The sequence below is a fragment of the Oryx dammah genome, unplaced genomic scaffold (genome assembly GCF_014754425.2).
Source record: "Oryx dammah isolate SB20612 unplaced genomic scaffold, SCBI_Odam_1.1 HiC_scaffold_10, whole genome shotgun sequence".
Classification (NCBI taxonomy): domain Eukaryota; kingdom Metazoa; phylum Chordata; class Mammalia; order Artiodactyla; family Bovidae; genus Oryx; species Oryx dammah.
Genome location: NW_024070194.1, coordinates 45,781,665 through 45,799,253, shown reverse-complemented (window position 1 = coordinate 45,799,253; position 17,589 = coordinate 45,781,665). Strand labels below are relative to the sequence as shown.

Sequence of the window (17,589 nt, the reverse complement as noted above, 5' to 3'; positions counted from 1 at the left end):
AGCAGCTTCCCACTAACTACTGCTTTACGTGTCAGTGCATCTCTATTCAGCCCACCTCCTCTACCGTGTCCACAAGTCCATTCCCCGCGTCTGCGTCTACCATCATAATTATTCATGGTGCTTCCAAATGGTGATATTCAGCTTCCTTTCATGACTTCTGCTTTCCTTCATTGGAATTCTACTGTAAGAAAGAGTTTTCCATTTGCCTCTATTCAAATTTAATTTTTTTAAAAAATCAGTAAAACAGAGCCAGAACAATGTCTGTCCAAAGCTTAATGGTGCTTGATAACCCCAAATTTCCTTTCTTGTTAAAAATTCACAGATTCTTCATGCCTTTCAGAATAGGAAATAAAATTCCCAAATTTTTACCACCTGACTGTGGTCACAGGCACAAGCCTTCAGAGAGCAAAAGATGAGCACACCTACATTTTTTTCCTTCTCCATCTTCCCTCTTCCTTTTGGATAAATCTTAACATTTCCCTGAGTACATCAGCAGGGTTAAGTAGAGAAAACATTCAGGAACGTCTGAGCCTGGAAAGATGCACATAAAATATTTATGTTTAATTTGCCCTGAAGAAGGTGGTTTTAATGAACAGAAACTAAATCACAAATGCTACAGTGTTCTAAAAAATTTTCATTCACACACCTGACCCCTAGCCAAACTTGCTGTGCCCTTGAAGTTCATCCAGTATCTGCTTCCTTGGCCTCAGGTCCCCTCCTCCAGTGCCAGGAACATCCCTTGAGGACCCTTATCTGGGCTGCTCCAGGCTGGTGTCACCAACTGACAGACAGACCCAATGCTATTGTAGAGTTTCAAATCTGCAGAGCCCTAAAAATGGAAGGAATAAGACTTTATTTTTCAGCTACCCATTTGTTCCTGTATTCCATTGTTGAGTAACAAACCAACCCCAAACTTATTAGTATTAAGTAACAACTATTTTTTTAACTTTTTATTTAATAATGGAGTATAGCCAATGATTACCGCACAACTGCACTCATCTCACATGCTAGTAAAGTAATACTCAAAATTCTCCAAGCCAGGCTTCAACAATACATGAACCATGAAATTCCAGATGTTCAAGCTGGTTTTAGAAAAAGCAGAGGAACCAGAGATCAAATTGCCAACATCTGCTGGATCATCAAAAAAGCAAGAGAGTTCTAGAGAAACATCTATTTCTGCTTTATTGACTATGCCAAAGCCTTTGACTGGGTGGATCATGATAAACTCTGGAAAATTCTTAAAGGGATGGGAATACCAGACCACCTGACCTCCCTCTTGAGAAATCTATATGCAGGACAGGAAGCAACAGTTAAAACTGGACATGGAACAACAGACTGGTTCCAAATAGGAAAAGGGGTACGTCAAACCTGTATATTGTCACCCTGCTTATTTAACTTCTATGCAGAATACATCATGAGAAATGCTGGGCTGGAAGAAGCGCAAGCTGGAATCAAGATTGCTGGGAGAAATATCAATAAACTCAGATATGCTGATGACACCACCCTTATGGCAGAAAGTGAAGAACTAAAGAGCCTCTTGATGGGAGTGAAAGAGGAGAGTGAAAAAGTTGGTTTAAAGCTCAACATTCAGACAACTAAGATCATGGCATCTGGTCCCATCACTTCATAGCAAATAGATGGAGAAACAGTGTCAGACTTTATTTTGGGGGGCTCCAAAATCACTGCAAATGATGATTGCAGCCGTGAAATTAAAAGATGCCTACTTCTTGGAAGAGAAGTTATGACCAACCTAGACAGCATATTAAAAATCAGAGACATTAATTTGCCAACAAAGGTCCATCTAGTCAAAGCTATGGTTTTTCCGGTAGTCATGTATGGATGTGAGAGTTGGACTATAAAGAAAGCTGAACATAGAAGAATTGATGCTTTTGAACTATGGTGTTGGAGAAGATTCTTGAGAGTCCCCTGGACTGCAAGGAGATCCAACCAGTCCATCCTAAAGGAAATCAGTCCTGAACATTCATTAGAAGGACTGATGTTGAAGCTGAAACTCCAACACTTTGGCCACCTGATGTGAAGAGCTAACTCATTTGAAAATACCCTGATGTTGGGAAAGATTGAGGGCAGGAGGAGAAGGGGACGACAGAGGATGAGATGGTTGGTTGGCATCACCGACTCAATGGACATGAGTTTGAGTAAACTCCAGGATTTGGTGATGGACAGGGAGGCCTGGCGTGTTGCAGTTCATGGGGTTGCAAAGAGTCGGACACGACTGAGCGACTGAACTTAACTGAACTGATAGCCAATGAACAATGTTGTGGTAGTTTCAGGTGGACAGCAAAGGGACTCAGCCATATATTTACATGTACCCATTCTCCCTCAAACTTCCCTCCCATCCAGGCTGTCACATAACATTGAGCAGAGTTCCCTATGTTATACAATAGTCCTCGTTGGTTATCCATTTTAAATATGGCACTGTGTACATGTCCATCCCAAACTCCCTCTCTTTTCCTCCCATCCTTCCCCTCTGGGAACTTTAGTTTGTTCTCCAAGTCTGTGAATCTGTTAATAAAACAACACCTACTTTATTATGTTCACGGACTTGGGATCAAAGATTCATACAGGCACAATGGGGGGACCTGGGGATGGTCCACATGGGATCCATTTTAATGGCTAATGGCCTGCAGTTTCCTTTTCTTGTGATACCTAAGAGAAGAGACTAGAGATGTTGGTGTGGGGATGAACATAAAGGGAAGTCTCTATGGATGAGAAGAGAAGATGAAAAGATAGACGAAAACTATAGTAGTGGAGGAAAGAATGGGTTTAGGGGAGAAGGGAGGTGAACATATTACATCAGAAAAGTAGGGAGATGGGGAGGAGAACAGTGACAGAAAACCAGAGGGTCACACGTGGAGTCCCATCCCAGGAGCCCCAGCATGCACCCCAGCTCTGGCATCCCTGTCCAGGGGCACCCCCAGAAGCTAACCTTGCCTGTGTCTGTCTGACTCTTCACAGCTCCCCTTCGCTGAAGGCCTGTACCATTTTTATCACAATGGCCTGGCCAAGGCCAAGAGAAGACGCAGCCTACAGCATCAGCAGCAGCTGGAGAGGGACCCCAGGGTGAGTCTTCCTAGAAACCTGCCTTCTAACCTCTGTAGCCACAGATGAGCCTGTGGAGGGAATGTGCAAGGGTGGGGCAGGGGGCAGGACTGTGGAGTAAAGGCACTCAGTGGGTGTGTTACAGTCACCCACATGGATCCTTTGCAGAGTGGTCCTGGGGACTCTGCTCCTCTGTCTTACACATAATAATTTTACCCTTGAGAGACCAAGGGAGGGGAGTAAACAGGGATACCACCCCTTTCCTGGCCTTTCCTCCTGCATTGTTGTGTGAGGATTTCGGGCTGCCAGGGGATGTGCTTTGGCATCTGATGGATGGGAAGACACCAGCAGTTTAATGAGTTGTTTTATGGGAGGTTTTTCCTGGTGAATCCACATGCCCTGAGGAGACTGCCATGCCCCGTGTGGTGAATGGGAACACGAGAGGGCCAGCAAGCCATCAGCTTGCAGGAGACAGCTGGCTTCTCCTGTCCACACATGACTGAGTCCACAGCCTCCTCTGCCTGTCTGCCCATCACAGCACTTTCTGATCTATGTCACCCAGGACCCCTGTCTTCCTGATGCTCAGGACTCCCCACTCTGAACACCAATCTTTACCTTCTCTTGGACTCTAGGTCTCCATTTCTACTCCCTTACCCTCCCTAGAAATTTAAATCCAATTTTTCTTACAACCAAACTCATCACCCTGTCCATAAGCCTCCTTCTCCAATGTTCCCACTTCCTGTTTTCTCAGAACAGAAACTTTGGGCATCGTTGAACCCTCCCCCTTCTAATCCCTTCTGCTCTCCCGACACTCATTCAACTGGGAGGTTCTGATTTCTTGTATACAGCTCACCAAGAGGGAAAGTCATCATCCAGGCAGCTTGCTATCTGTACACTGAAGGCTTCATGCCCTCTTGCCCAGGACATGGGGGACACAGATGTAAAGAGGGCAGACGTTTGAATTAGACATTACATATGAGACTCCTTTGGAGCTGGTGGAATCTAGAATCATTCCGGTGGGGCTTTTCATGGAAACATGTGACTGCGCTGAATGTGGACTTTAATTAGGAATACAGATGAAGCAGACTCCCCTAGCCGATCACCAGTTGACATGCCACAGGCAATTTTCCTGGAACTCCTCAACCCAGGGGATCCCACATTCCCTAGAATGGAAAACACTGCTTTAAGAATCCACTTTATCTTTGCTTTTGCAGTAGGTTTAAAGATGTCTGTACTGTCAACCCAGGCCAAACATTCTTAAAGGGCCTGTTGTAGAAGCTGGCACCATTACTTAAGAGAGAAGCTCTTTTCTGTCATCACATCCTTGACCTTGACTGTGCCAGTTCAGTGTCTGGGGATGCCCTTGAGAAGCCCATGGGCAGGGAATCCTGCCTGTCTCGCCTGTGTACCCAGAGAAGGTACCAGTGGACCATGACCACCCTGGAACATGTGACACTGCTTTCCTTATGCTTCATGCCTGCCCCATGGTCTTACCCTTTAGTCAGTTATTTACTTTTATTTATATAATTCTTAAAAGTCCCATGTGTTTCTCTCCTCTTCCATGATTAAAGACAGTGCCCTGAGATCATTCAGAGAGAAACACATAAAATAAACTGGGAAAGAAGGAAAATGATGCTTAAGAGGTTTGGATCAGGAAAGGGAACCAAGAAATCGTGAAACTAAGAAGCCATCGTTTGGTTCAGAGAGATGTCTTGAGCCCATTAGATTAAGATTGTTTTATTCTTGCACTTACTTGAAACGGTCTTTGAAATGCTGGTTCTTGAAGGGTACAGAGATGTTTCTGAAAGAGAAGACAATATGATGGGATGGGGAATAAAGAAGGAAACGCTGCACTGGCGATTCCAGTCACTTGTCTTTCTCCTGAAAGTAGTATCTATTTTATCCAAATGGAGCATCCATTCTCCCTCCATTGCCCATTATAAGGGTCCTCCTGGTAGCCACTTGCCTCTGCCTGCTGGGGGTATCCATCTGCCCTGTCCACAAAGAACAAGAGAAGATAACAGTGATACTGAAGGTCATAAATCTCCTGTATCTTTTATCTGCCTTCTCATACAGGTTAGATGTCAGGGCTGCTGTCATTAATAAAATCATTTTAGGAAAAGAAATAAAGCATAAAATCTCATAACTCTTTGCAAAATGAAAAAAAAAAAAAACCCTGCTAGTAATGATTGCCTTGTTTCCAAATGTTAGATTAAGGCCTGAGTCTTTTCTGCATGACATGCTTGTGGTTACCTAGTTTTGGCATCAGCTGATACCAAAACATGAGGATGACTGCTCTTAAACAAAAAAAACGTTGACAATGGAGTGTACAACAGCCGTATTATAAGGATGCTGTGAGGCCTGTGGACTTATAGACTTCAACAAAAAACAAATACATTGAGTTAGGACACCTCAATTTGGGGGTTCCCAAGCACATTCAAACAAGGTGCAGAAAGAGAAGAAATTGGAAGAATAGAAAGGAGAGGGGAAGGACTGGGTAGCTGAAAAGGATGTTTTTGTCTCTTGCAGATGTTGCCAGTTACTTTTCATGAATCAAGATCTTAAGAGCAAGTTGTTCTAGCAACTATATCCCAATTAAAAAATAAGTAAATAATAATAATAAAGAATAACAGAGCCACAATATGGAGGAAGCTTGGGTCCCTGAATTACCACATGGAGGAGAAACAAGGCACTGGCCTGAGTTCCCTCCCAGGACTGTTTTAGAAACAAGAATAAATATTCTATGTTGGAATCATAAAATATTAATAAATAAATGAAATAAAAATTTATAGTTATTTGAACACTAGAACAAAATATCTATTTCATCGCTTTGCCACACCAAAAATCAGTCCCACCAAGAAAAAAAGCTTGATTATTGAAAATACTTGGTGATATTTCAGTGGAAAAGGGCACAGGTAAAATAAAAGGGCTTAATGAAAGGGAAAAAAAGGCCAAGTTATTTCATCCTTCTGTGGAACTTGTTATCTCATAGACCAATCGACTTGAATCATATTTGCCGCCCCAGCTTCCTTCTTACCCCAACTCTGCAATATTTCCTGGCCACCCTCACTTGCTATTCTCGGGCTTGTTAAGGCAAATATAGAGTCCAAGGAGCCGTGCACATATTCCCAGGATGGTTTTAGCTTCTATAGGCTCTCAGGGCTCAATCTACCTAAGTAGATTTTTAGCGAAAGAAACCACCAAGCTCTCCTATCAACCCAAGAAATATTCAGATCAGAAATTTCAAGGATGTTTGTTCTTCATTTCACTACTAAATTTTTTGTTAAAGGCAAAGAAGAAAAACACTGGAAAGGAATAACACGGGCTTTTGCCCACACCAACATGGTGCTACTTCCAGTATGTTTACATTTGTTCATCAATACGGAGGGAAGTAGCTAAGAAAAATATTCTGATGCAGACTGTTTTAAAGGTGCTCCCTTGTCTTCCCATTTCTTTCTGCTAAGAGATTAGCATAATGCTTTGTAACATTATTTAGATGCTAAAAAGCAAAAATTATTTCTAGGTATCTTTCTATAGTACCATTCTGAGTACACAGTAGATACTCAATAAATGACTGTCAGATGAATAGATGGATGGTTAATATTTTTTCTTCAGGGTTTTAATCCATGAAATAATATTGTTCTTCTCATCTTATGTTTTCATTATTATTCTAAAATGGAAACAGAAGTATTGCTGTCTTTCCAGGGCCTCCTTTAAATACATCCTTAATTGTGGATGAAAGAAACCACTTCATTTCATCATTTTCAAGTCTTGTCACTGAGAATCCCATGAACAGCCAGCTTTTAATTTCCAAAGTGACTCTGTGTTCCTGATCATATTCAAAGTCACAGTGCAACCACTGAAGCAAGAACAATGTGTTTGGAAAGTGCAAATAGCTAAAATAATTTGAAAATGTAATAAATAAACCCAAAGCTAGAATGAAATAAGAAAACTGAAAACTCCTTCTCAGCATCAAGGTCAAGAACAATTAATCCATGTTCAAAGCCTCTGTGACATTGGTCAAACTTTAGCTAAGAGCAGCATCAACAAATCTTAAAGTCAAACTAAACTGTGGTCCACAGTCTACATATCAAACCCCATACATTCAACAACTGCTTGAAAAGCTGCTGGGAAATAGATTTATTTCAAACATTTGTTTCACAGTCCTTCACATCTGCTCATTTGACATAGAGAGCACTGAAATGAAATACGTTCAAAAATTTAAAGACTCAGTTACTCAATGAGAAACTCCCACTAGTCATATGGAAGCCAGATAATTTAACAACAAAAAAATAACCTGAATGTCATTTGTTGAGAAAGTTATATTTGATTTAAGAATTTCAACCATTTATGTCCTTTTCTCAGCAATGATACTAGACCATCCAATTATCCCTTGGGGTTCTCTTTAAACCTGTTTCAAGTCAGAAACTCCTATCAGTCCACTGAAACCTTTTCTTATTTCCCTTGGTCTCAAAGAATATTACATGTTTCCTCTGCATTCTTTACATGGGAGCTATTTCTTCTTAGCTTCTTCCTCATCCAAAAGTGTGGACAAATCTTATGACCATGGGTGTCAGCATATGACCCCATAGTGAGTCAGTTTTGTTCTTTAAGGATCTATTCGGAGCCTATTTGTGAGTTTTAGGGGCACTCCAAAAACCTACAAAAGTTAGTTTCACTGGGTAGTCCTTCAAAAATCTCATAGACCATACAACCTGAAAAAAAGAGAACTTTGTCTATTCTTTAAAACTAACTGGACATGTCTTCTATGATCTGTTTGTAAAAATCTGAATAATGAGGGAATCAGGCTTTCTTTGTTTGTGGTACTTCATAACACCATAATTGATATTGCTTTTTTAATGGATCCATTATGGTAACTGAAACTCAGGTGGTTGACAGAAGCTGGGAATGGCTTGTAAGTGCTTTGGGTTCTTCAGCAATTCAAACAAGCAAAAAACTTCATCTACCTTCTTCCTCCATGAGTTACATGAAATTTTGTCATAATCACTAAGCTCTTAGCTTCCAAGGGTTTTCAAATACCTACCATCAGTCACAGTAATTTGTAATGATAATGACAACCCACTAGTATATTTCGTGTCTTTCCTTTAATTAATATAACTATTTGATCACAGCCGTCCCTCAGTTTCCATGAAGAACTGGTCCCTGGACCCCTGCAGATACCAAATTCCAGATGCTCAAGCCCCTTATGTAAGTGGCATCGAGAAGCTGGCCATCCATATCCATGGGTTCTGCAAGGGCAGATAAAGAAGGCTAACTGTACTTAGATTAAAAGTTGGAGAAGAGAAGGATAAAACACAATTATCTTCTGAAAAATCTACTTTCAAATAGAAAAAGTCATGGGAAAAAATGCCTTCCCTCACTTTTCGTTTTGGTTTTGACCAAGCCTTCCCCCAGTGGGTACGTTCTGTCCTATGTCACAGGGATGCCTGAAAACGTCCCAGCCTGTGGGGCTGGTGAAAACAAAAAATCCATCTTGTTAGTGCTTTTTAAAAAGAATTTTTGACTCCCCCCCCAAAAAAAAACAAGTTGATTTCTTTGGTTGGTTGATTTTTATACCCTAGAAAAATTGTTTCCATTTTGTACATTTCTTTTATTAATAGGTTGTTTTTTATCTTCATCAGTTCAGTTCAGTTCAGTCGCTCAGTCATGTCCGACTCTTTGCAACTCCATGAATTGCAGCACACCAGGCCTCCCTGTCCATCACCAACTCCCGGAGTTCACCCAAACTCACATCCATTGAGTCGGTGATGCCATTCAGCTATCTCATCCTCTGTCGTCCCCTTCTCCTCCTGCCCCCAATCCCTCCCAGCATCAGAGTCTTTTCCAATGAGTCAACTCTTCGCATAAGGTGGCCAAAGTACTGGAGTTTCAGCTTTAACATCAGTCCTTCCAAAGAACACCCAGGACTGATCTCCTTTAGAATAGACTGGTTGGATCTCCTTGCAGGCCAAGGGACTCTCAAGAGTCTTCTTCAATACCACAGTTCAAAAGCATCAATTCTTCGGCACTCTGCCTTCTTCACAGTCCAACTCTCATATCCATACATGACCACAGGAATAACCATAGCCTTGACTAGATGGACCTTTGTTGGCAAAGTAATGTCTCTGTTTTTCAATATGCTATCTAGGTTGGTCATAACTTTTCTTCCAAGGAGTAAGTGTCTTTTAATTTCATGGCTGCAGTCACCATCTGCAGTGATTTTGGAGCCCCCCAAAATAAAGTCTGTCACTGTTTCCACTGTTTCCCCATCTACTTCCCATGAAGTGATGGGATCAGATGCCATGATCTTCGTTTTCTGAATGTTGAGCTTTAAGCCAACTTTTTCACTCTCCTCTTTCACTTTCATCAAGAGGCTTTTGATTTCCTCTTCACTTTCTGCCATAAGGGTGGTGTCATCTGCATATCTGAGGTTATTGATATTTCTCTCGGCAATCTTGATTCCAGCTTGTGCTTCTTCCAGCCCAGTGTTTCTCATGATGTACTCTGCATATAAGTTAAATAAGCAGGGTGACAATATATAGCCTTGACGTACTCCTTTTCCTATTTGGAACCAGTCTATTGTTCCATGTCCAGTTCTAACTGTTGCTTCCTGACCTGCATATAGGTTTCTCTTCATACTTGACTCTAAATTGGTGAGGTTTGTGGTGCTGAGATCCTGCTCTAAGAAATGGATAGGAATTCCTTGGTTTCTCTTCAATGTCTTCTCAAGGGAAAGAAATAAAGCTGATAGATTTAATCATTTTACTTATTTAGAAACACAGACACAGTGAGTTTATTATAAATAGTACAGCAAGTACAATAGTATTTTGAATTGCTTTTGTGCTTTTATTCCAGAGGGCCTTCATGGCTGCTTCTCTTCATCTTCTCATTTCCTTGGAATATGAGTTGGACCAACAGTTGTTATTCCTTCTTGAAATGAAGGTAACAAAGAGGTGGGTGTGTGCCTGAGTCACACACGAGTTTGAAAGCTGAAAACTGACTCAAGTCCCCAATATTGGCCTCATCTTTTCCACCCTGGATTTAGGTCTCTTGGTCAACAAGGGAGCAACTTATTTGGAATTGAGATTCTCACAGGGAAAGGACCATCCAGGATGCATGATTATAAGAGCTCTGTGGTCCATGGATATGATTGTGTCCAACTCTTTGTGGATTCTAGCCCACTAGGCTCCTCTGTTTCTGGGGATTCTCCAGGCAAGAATACTGGAGTAGATTACCATGTCTTCTCCAGGGGACCGTCCCAACCCAGGGATCAAACCCAGGTCTCCTGCATTGCAGGCAGATTCTTCACCATCTGAGCCACCAGAGAAGCCCAGGAATACTGGAGTGGGTAGCCTATCCTCCTTCAGGAATCAAACTGGGGTCTCCTGTATTACGGGTGAATTCTTTACCAGGAGAGCTACCAGGGAAGCCCGTGGTCCATTGATAAAGTCATGCAAGTAGAGTTAGCCAGTGGTGAGGTTTGAAATTCCTTGAACTCTTGGAGCCTCAGAGACACAGATTAGCTGGAATCCCCAAGAGACACTCCTGAGTGGGATAACAGGATTCATGGGTGTCGCTGGGATGTCCACTGCAAACAGAGAATAGTAAACTGGGGACATGGGGAATGGAAACAAAGTGAAGTTGATGCCAGAGGAAGATAGAGAAGGTGAGATGAGGCCCCAAAAACACATTTTTTAATTACTGGTGAAAATTGGATGAGACCCAGCCCCAAACCCACCCCTCAAGGATTGTCTCAATAACACTTGAGCCATGTGACCCCTTCAGTGACCTGGACCTTTCTTGCTCTGTTATCAGCTCAATTTTCTATCATGAAAAAAGGAACCATATTGACCACTTTGAAGAGGCAAATCACTCCTCAAGGAGTGCACAGAAAAATTTAGCATCATTCTCCCTTTTTCCTCAGGTTTTTCCTCCCTGCTCCTTTGCACCTTGTGTCCTCTCCTCAAGAACCCTGAAGTAGCAAACACACACTTTTAGAATGTGGGTCTCAGGGTTCAAAAGCAAAGCTCCTTTACAAAAGATGAACCACGAGTGCAAGGGAACCACTACAGCAACATCTAGTAGGAAGGCATTTGGGCTTTTTTTTTTTATATTTTACCAGGTAGATTTGTTTGTTTGTATATGATGTGTCTATATTAAAATGCTGCCACACACTATAAATGGGGTCTGAAGTTTTCAATTGCATAAAATGTAGATGGATTTTATTGTGACAGTAACAAAAAGACAGGATAATGAACCAGCCAGTTATCCAAACAGGAGAGCAGAGGGTCTGGTAATCAACTGACAGCCACAGAAGCTTTATCACAAGGTTGCACTTTACACACACACGTGTGCGTGCACTTTTTATACATATGAAATCATGTTAATGATTCATAAAGTTTGGATACTCACTTCTTTTCTTAGTGGTAGATTACGAGCATTACTCCATGCCAAAGCTGTATCACATCAATTAAAATCTCTGGCTCTGGATTCAGACAAATCTGTGTTCCATTGTTAACTTTTATACCTCTCCACACCCAGCCAGCCAGCCAGCCAGCGACCTTGTGTACGTAAGTGAGGAGAAAGCACTTTACACAGTCTTAAACAGTCCTTCAAGATCCTGCTCATGACACTTCTGCAGGACCCAGATGGCTGAGGAAGAAGAGCCCAGAGGGGAATCTCTCCAGGGCCTCCTCTCGGTTTAATTTCATAACCGTTGTTAAGATTGGTTCGTGTCTGTTGAAGGCTGCTGTCTTAGTTTGGGTTCCTACAAAAAGCAAACCCTGGGACAAGGACCTGGAAGAGGGTCGCTTATTTGGGAGGTTGATCCTCAGACACACAAGAGGAAGAGTAAATTGATGGAGGGAAGTGACAAAAGTAAGCAGAAGGTGAGATTTACAGCAGGTCTGCATTTAGACAGCTGAGCCTCTGTCTCACGTGCACGCTTCAGCGCTGTCCCTCCAGAAAGACAGTTGCCCTTTCTGGTGTCTCTTGTTTCTGAGCCGATCTGAATGTTAAACCCCTGGCACATCCTGTGTACGAGCCTCAGAATGCGGGAGAAAGTCCCCAAGCAGAGGTAGAAATGGAGGTGCTTCATGGAAGAAGCTGTCGGCAGTGGCTGATGATCTCTCGCTACAAATCCTGCTGTCCAACTCATGCTAAGGATTAGCAGGCATCATCTCATTAATCCTCAGAGATCTCCTGTGCATTAAGTGGCATCGGATCCTGAGTTTACAGGCGAGGAAACAGGGGTTTAGGGAGGCTCATGACGTACTAACCATCCCGTGGTTTGTAAGGGGTCCCCACACTGCATGGTGCTGCTCTGTCACTGACTTAGATTTTGTAATTTCCCTGGTCCTCTGCACAAAGAGAATTGTAGAATAGGAAGATTCCATAGGAAACATTGATTCAACACTCTGCCTTCAAGCTTTAAAATATCATTGAGATAAAATAAACCTAAGAGGGTGACTTCTCGGGGTCACACAGTCATGACTGACAGGGAAGAAATAATAAAACTGATGATGCCTCTCAATACCAGAGATGATTTAGATAGCAATCAAATGAGGATTGATATTGCTTACGAACTTGTGATTCGTTAAGAACTCGTTCTCACTTACGAATAATTGGATTCCCTCAATCAAAAGTAGTGTAACGGGAAAATATGAAGATATATCATCAGCTTATGTGATTTATGTGAATTTGACGCACTGAGTTATAAATGGAAATGTGAAAAAGGAAGGGAAATAACAACAAAGTGGGCACTTCTGCTCAGGAGTCTGCTTAACCCATGTGTGCCCTCCAGGGGCCAGAATAAGCAGAGTCATCTGAGGCTCGTTCCCTCCCAGTTCAAAGTGGGAGCAGTTCGCCTTTCTGGGTGAGAGCCTGTAGCATTTATAGATAATACTTCTTAAGTCAGAAAGAGAAAAACAAATATCGTATATTAATGCATATATATGGATATTAATGCATATATATGGAATCTAGAAAAATGGTACTGATATGGAATCTAGAAAAATGGTACTGATGAACCTATTTGCAGGACAGGAATAGAGCCTCAGACATAGAGAACAGACTTATGGACACAGCGGGGGCAGGAGAGGGTGGGACACATTGAGAGAGTAACATGGAAACATGTACGTGACCATATGTAAAAGAGATAGCTAATGGAAAGTTGCTACATAACACAGGGAGCTCAAAGTGATGCTCTGCAACAACCTAGGGGGTGGGAAGGGATAGGAGATGGGATGGAGGTTTAAGAGGGAGGGAACATATGAATATCTATGGCTGGTTCTGTTGTCGTATGGCAGAAACCAACACAACATTGTAAAGCAATTATCCTCAGTTAAAAATAAATTAAAAAATAATGATAAAGATAATACTTCTGACACAAAATGTTTCCCTAAGTACAATCTAGCGTGTTCATCTGCTGTGTGAATAATGAGACAGGATTGGGTTCCTCGTGGAAGGAAATTCCACACATTTGTGATGCATTGAGACACAGGATATTGATTTCTAACTTTCCTAAGAATGTCCAAAGTTCATTTTGACCATGCATCGTTTACATGTTACCTACTTCAGAACTCTGTCCCTACGGTGTGATTTCTCTACAAAAGAGCAAACAAAGATCGGGTCTTAGCTTGCATTCTGTGGAAACAGACTCTGAGGTGGGGAGTTGAGTGTATAAAAGATGTTTCTGAGAACGGGCTTGCAGTGTCTTCTCCCGTGACTCCTTCATTCTCGGGTCAACAACACACATCTGATCCTTCTTGTCTTCACATCCCCTTGCTTCTCTTCTGCTTCAGGCTTCTGGGACTCCATTGGACCTATCCAGATAACCTAACGTAATCCCCCCTCTCTACATCTTAGCAGATTAGTCACCTTAATTCCATCCACAAAGTCCCTTTCACCATGTGATATATCACATAGTCACGAGAGTGACACCAGGGTCTGGAGACCATGGGGGCCAAGATTCTGCCCCAAGCCTTGCCTTTCTGGCAATGTTGGCATGCCTCTAGGGTCAGCAACTTTCTCTAGGCAGCCAAGCTTCCCTCACTGCCCTCCTCCCGGGACTGCATGAGCTCAGAGGGAAAAGTAAATCTGTAGACATGCAACTTTGACCACACTTGGAGCCCATAGGGTGAGCCTGAGAAACCCACATGGAGCAGATACTGACTTAGCTTCCCAACTAGTGACCAAATTCATTTTCTAGACCCCTCGTTAAGAGATAGGCTCAGCAAGTATAAACCTTCATGGAGTGCACATTTTTGAGAGTGACGAGAGCATCTGGAGAAGGAACAATGTGTTGGGGGAGGAAGCAAAAGAGAGCCACCTTTAGTGATGTTCTAACCCAAGGGAAAGTGAATCTGCCCTAATCTGCTGGCTTCACGATTCAGCAGCGAGCACTTTCTGTGTCTCCTCTGGGCGCTGCAGATGTACCTGGCTTCCTGCTGCAAAGAGCTGCTGAGAGAGCTATAATTAACTCTTTGTGGGGAACAGGGAGCTGTGTTTACTATGGATTCAGAAAGGCACAGGGAAAGCTGCTAAGGAGTAAGTCAGGCTTTTTCTAGATGTTGTGAGCTCATTTTAAATGATCACTTATGCTGATACTGCCTCACAGCCAAAAGAGAAGGAAGAACACTCTGGAAGAGTTATGGTAGACTTCTGGGGAGGCATAACTTTCTTTCTAAGAGGTTCTAACACAGAGGAAAGCACCATGGAAAGAAGAAAGTGCTTTTGTATCATCCTAGTAATTCACAAGATGATGACTCTCAGAAGGCAAGCTGGCAAGATTTTAGGACTTTCCACCAAAATCTTCAGCGTTTTTAAGGTGAATTTCCCCTGACCTGCCTCCCGTCCAGGGCATGTTTGATGTGTTCTGTGAACAACAAGGATGCCAGTAACACTGGGAAGATGTGTGCCAAGGAGAACAGGAAAAGAAATGAAGTCAGCAAGGAAGCAAGATCACATAAGACAGTATAGGTCAGGATAAGGACTGAATCGACTGACTGACTGGATGAGATGGGATTGCTCTACTTTGGGGTGAATGAAAGACTATGGGGTGGGCATGGGGCTGCACGCTGGAAATTGGGAGATCAGTTCAAGGTGATGTCATCTTTCAGGAATGATGGTAGGGAAAGGATGGCAGCTTAAACCAGGGTAGAAGCTGGTCGAGGTGGTGAGAAACAAGTCTGATGTAGGAATGTTTCGTGAAGGTAGAGTCTTCAAATCTGCTGATTCATTGGAGAAGGAAATGGCAACCCACTCCAGTACTCTTGCCTGGAAAATTCCATGAACTGAGGAGCCTGGTAGGCTACAGTCCATGGGATTGCAAAAAGAGTTGGACACGACTGAGCAACTTCACTTTGTTGATGGATTAGATCAGGAATGGGAATGCCAGGGTAACTAAGGCAGTTGGCCTGAGTTACTCGAGCATGGAGCAGATAGACTTTTGTGTAGATGGACAGATGGGAGGAAAAGCACATTGATTGGGAGTGGGTAGGGAATCAAGAGACAAGTTTTAAGCATGTTAACATCTGAGAGTTGCTTTGAGCATCCAAGTAAAATAAGCAAGCACATTTAAAAGTTTAGGATTGAGGTTGGAGTTGATGACATAATTTGGGAGCCACCCGTCTACTAATAGCATTCAATGCCATAAGACAAGTTGAAATTATCTGAGAAATGAGTGCAAACAGAAAAGATAATTTGTGTGAGACTGGGCCCGGGGCATTCTATGAATGAAAGTTAGAAATCTGGAAGATGACTGGGAGCCAGCAGAAGAAATAGAGAAGTGACAGATACCAGAGAAAAAGGGTCAGAGGTCAAGCAAAGACTCATCTAGTCAATGTGTCCTACTCATTCACTTTTATCAGAGTATCAAGATATAATTATATTTGTATATAATAATAATTCCCTATAATTGTTTCTTACTAAAACCACCTAGAAATGGAATATGAGTTTCTTCAGTTTTTCCATCTCCAACCTATTTTTTCTGAAAGAGTACTGAAATTCATGGTGCACGCATGAGATTATTAAATAAAAATGGTGGCATGAATTTTAACTCAACCAGACACTGCTGTATCTGGGATGGATGGTGTATTTTTAAGCAGGGAGTCACATTTGACTCCAAATGGATAAGAACCAAGCTTCTAGAACATCAAGGCCAACGAGGCAGTATCTCAGAGCCAAGCCAGTTCTGTGAGTTACTAGGCGGAGTTACCCAGAAATAGCCTCTGTTTGACGTGGCAAGAGGGACATCTGAGTTGGGCACTTCTTCTTAATTTTAAGAAACTGTAGAAGCTGTGAGACAGATCAAGTTGGACTGTAGACCCACAGGTAAGAACCTTAATCGCCAATTCAGAAATGCAAAATCCAAGCTGTGTTGATTCTGCTTTGATCACATTTTCATGTATTTCAGAAAGGTAGAGTTCTTAAAATAAATCCCTGTTAAGATATAAAAATCTGTCTAGAAGGTAGACAGATCTGAGCGGTTTCCTCACTCTGGAAACCGTTGCTCCAAAGTGAACTGTATTCAATGCTTCATTGAAGGAGGTTCTCAGTGCTCCTTCATGATGATGCAAATGGTTAAAATAAGTATGTCTATCTGGCTATGGGTTTCCTTATCCATGATTCATGGATAAGCCTAAGAAAGGTTTAAAAAAAAAACAACCACTCTGAAACTCTCTTCGAGTATTTTGAAACTGGTTTAGCCGTTTTGCTTTTATGATGTCCGTTGACGTGTTTGTGATCACATCTTCATCCATAAGCAAGCTTGTGCTCTTCAGTCCAAGTCAAAGGAATTTAGAAAAATGAGAGGAAATGAATTCCTACCATTTCCAGTAGCTTCAAACCCTTGTGAGTGGAGTAGAGGAAATGACTGAAGCAGCTAGACAAAGAGATTCACTTCTGAATAACAGTCCAATTGCTGGAGATTATCCAATTGGTTTCCCATTATCTGTACCGAAAATATTATGTTTTCCATCTTTTCTACAGCAAGTGTGTCCCAGTCAGCAATAAAGAGCTAATTGCCTGAGAAAAAACAGGTAAGACAAAACAATTTTCTGCTTTCCATTCCCCTTGAAAAAGGAGAACAGCCCCCCTTATATAAAGGATGTCAGTTTGTAAGGACACCTCGGAGAAAAGACAGAGGAAAGCCCTCCCAGAGAATAGAAGGAGTCGTGCCCAACTCTTTGTGACCCCGGGGACTGTAGCCTGCCAGGCTCCATCTGTCCGTAGGATTCTCCAAGCAAGAATACTGGAGTGGGTTGCCATTTCCTTCTCCAAAACGAAAACCAGGGTGGTTCACAAACTGACTGTGTGTAAACAGACTCAAAGAACTGCCAAGGGAGGGGCAAAAGGAGCACGATGGAGGATGTGCCACCCAAGGGCATGCTTGGGCTCTGACACCAGCTCTCATAATAACTGGCCACATTTCCTTGTCAAATCATTTTATCCCCCTGTCTTCAGTTTCCTTGTCTGCACAGTGAGGAGTGTAAACTGGTTAGCTTGCGAAGGTCCCTTCTGGTGCTATAT

General features: G+C 42.3%; 1 protein-coding gene across 1 annotated transcript in view; it reads left to right on the top strand.

Moving 5' to 3' along the window:
• Window positions 1–17,589, top strand: part of PCSK2 (proprotein convertase subtilisin/kexin type 2) — a 238,064-nt gene that overhangs the window by 24,819 nt on the left and 195,656 nt on the right. Inside the window, exon 2 of the mRNA XM_040248012.1 lies at window positions 2,977–3,081. Coding sequence (XP_040103946.1) covers window positions 2,977–3,081 — 105 coding nt within the window. The remainder of the gene's footprint in view (window positions 1–2,976; window positions 3,082–17,589) is intronic.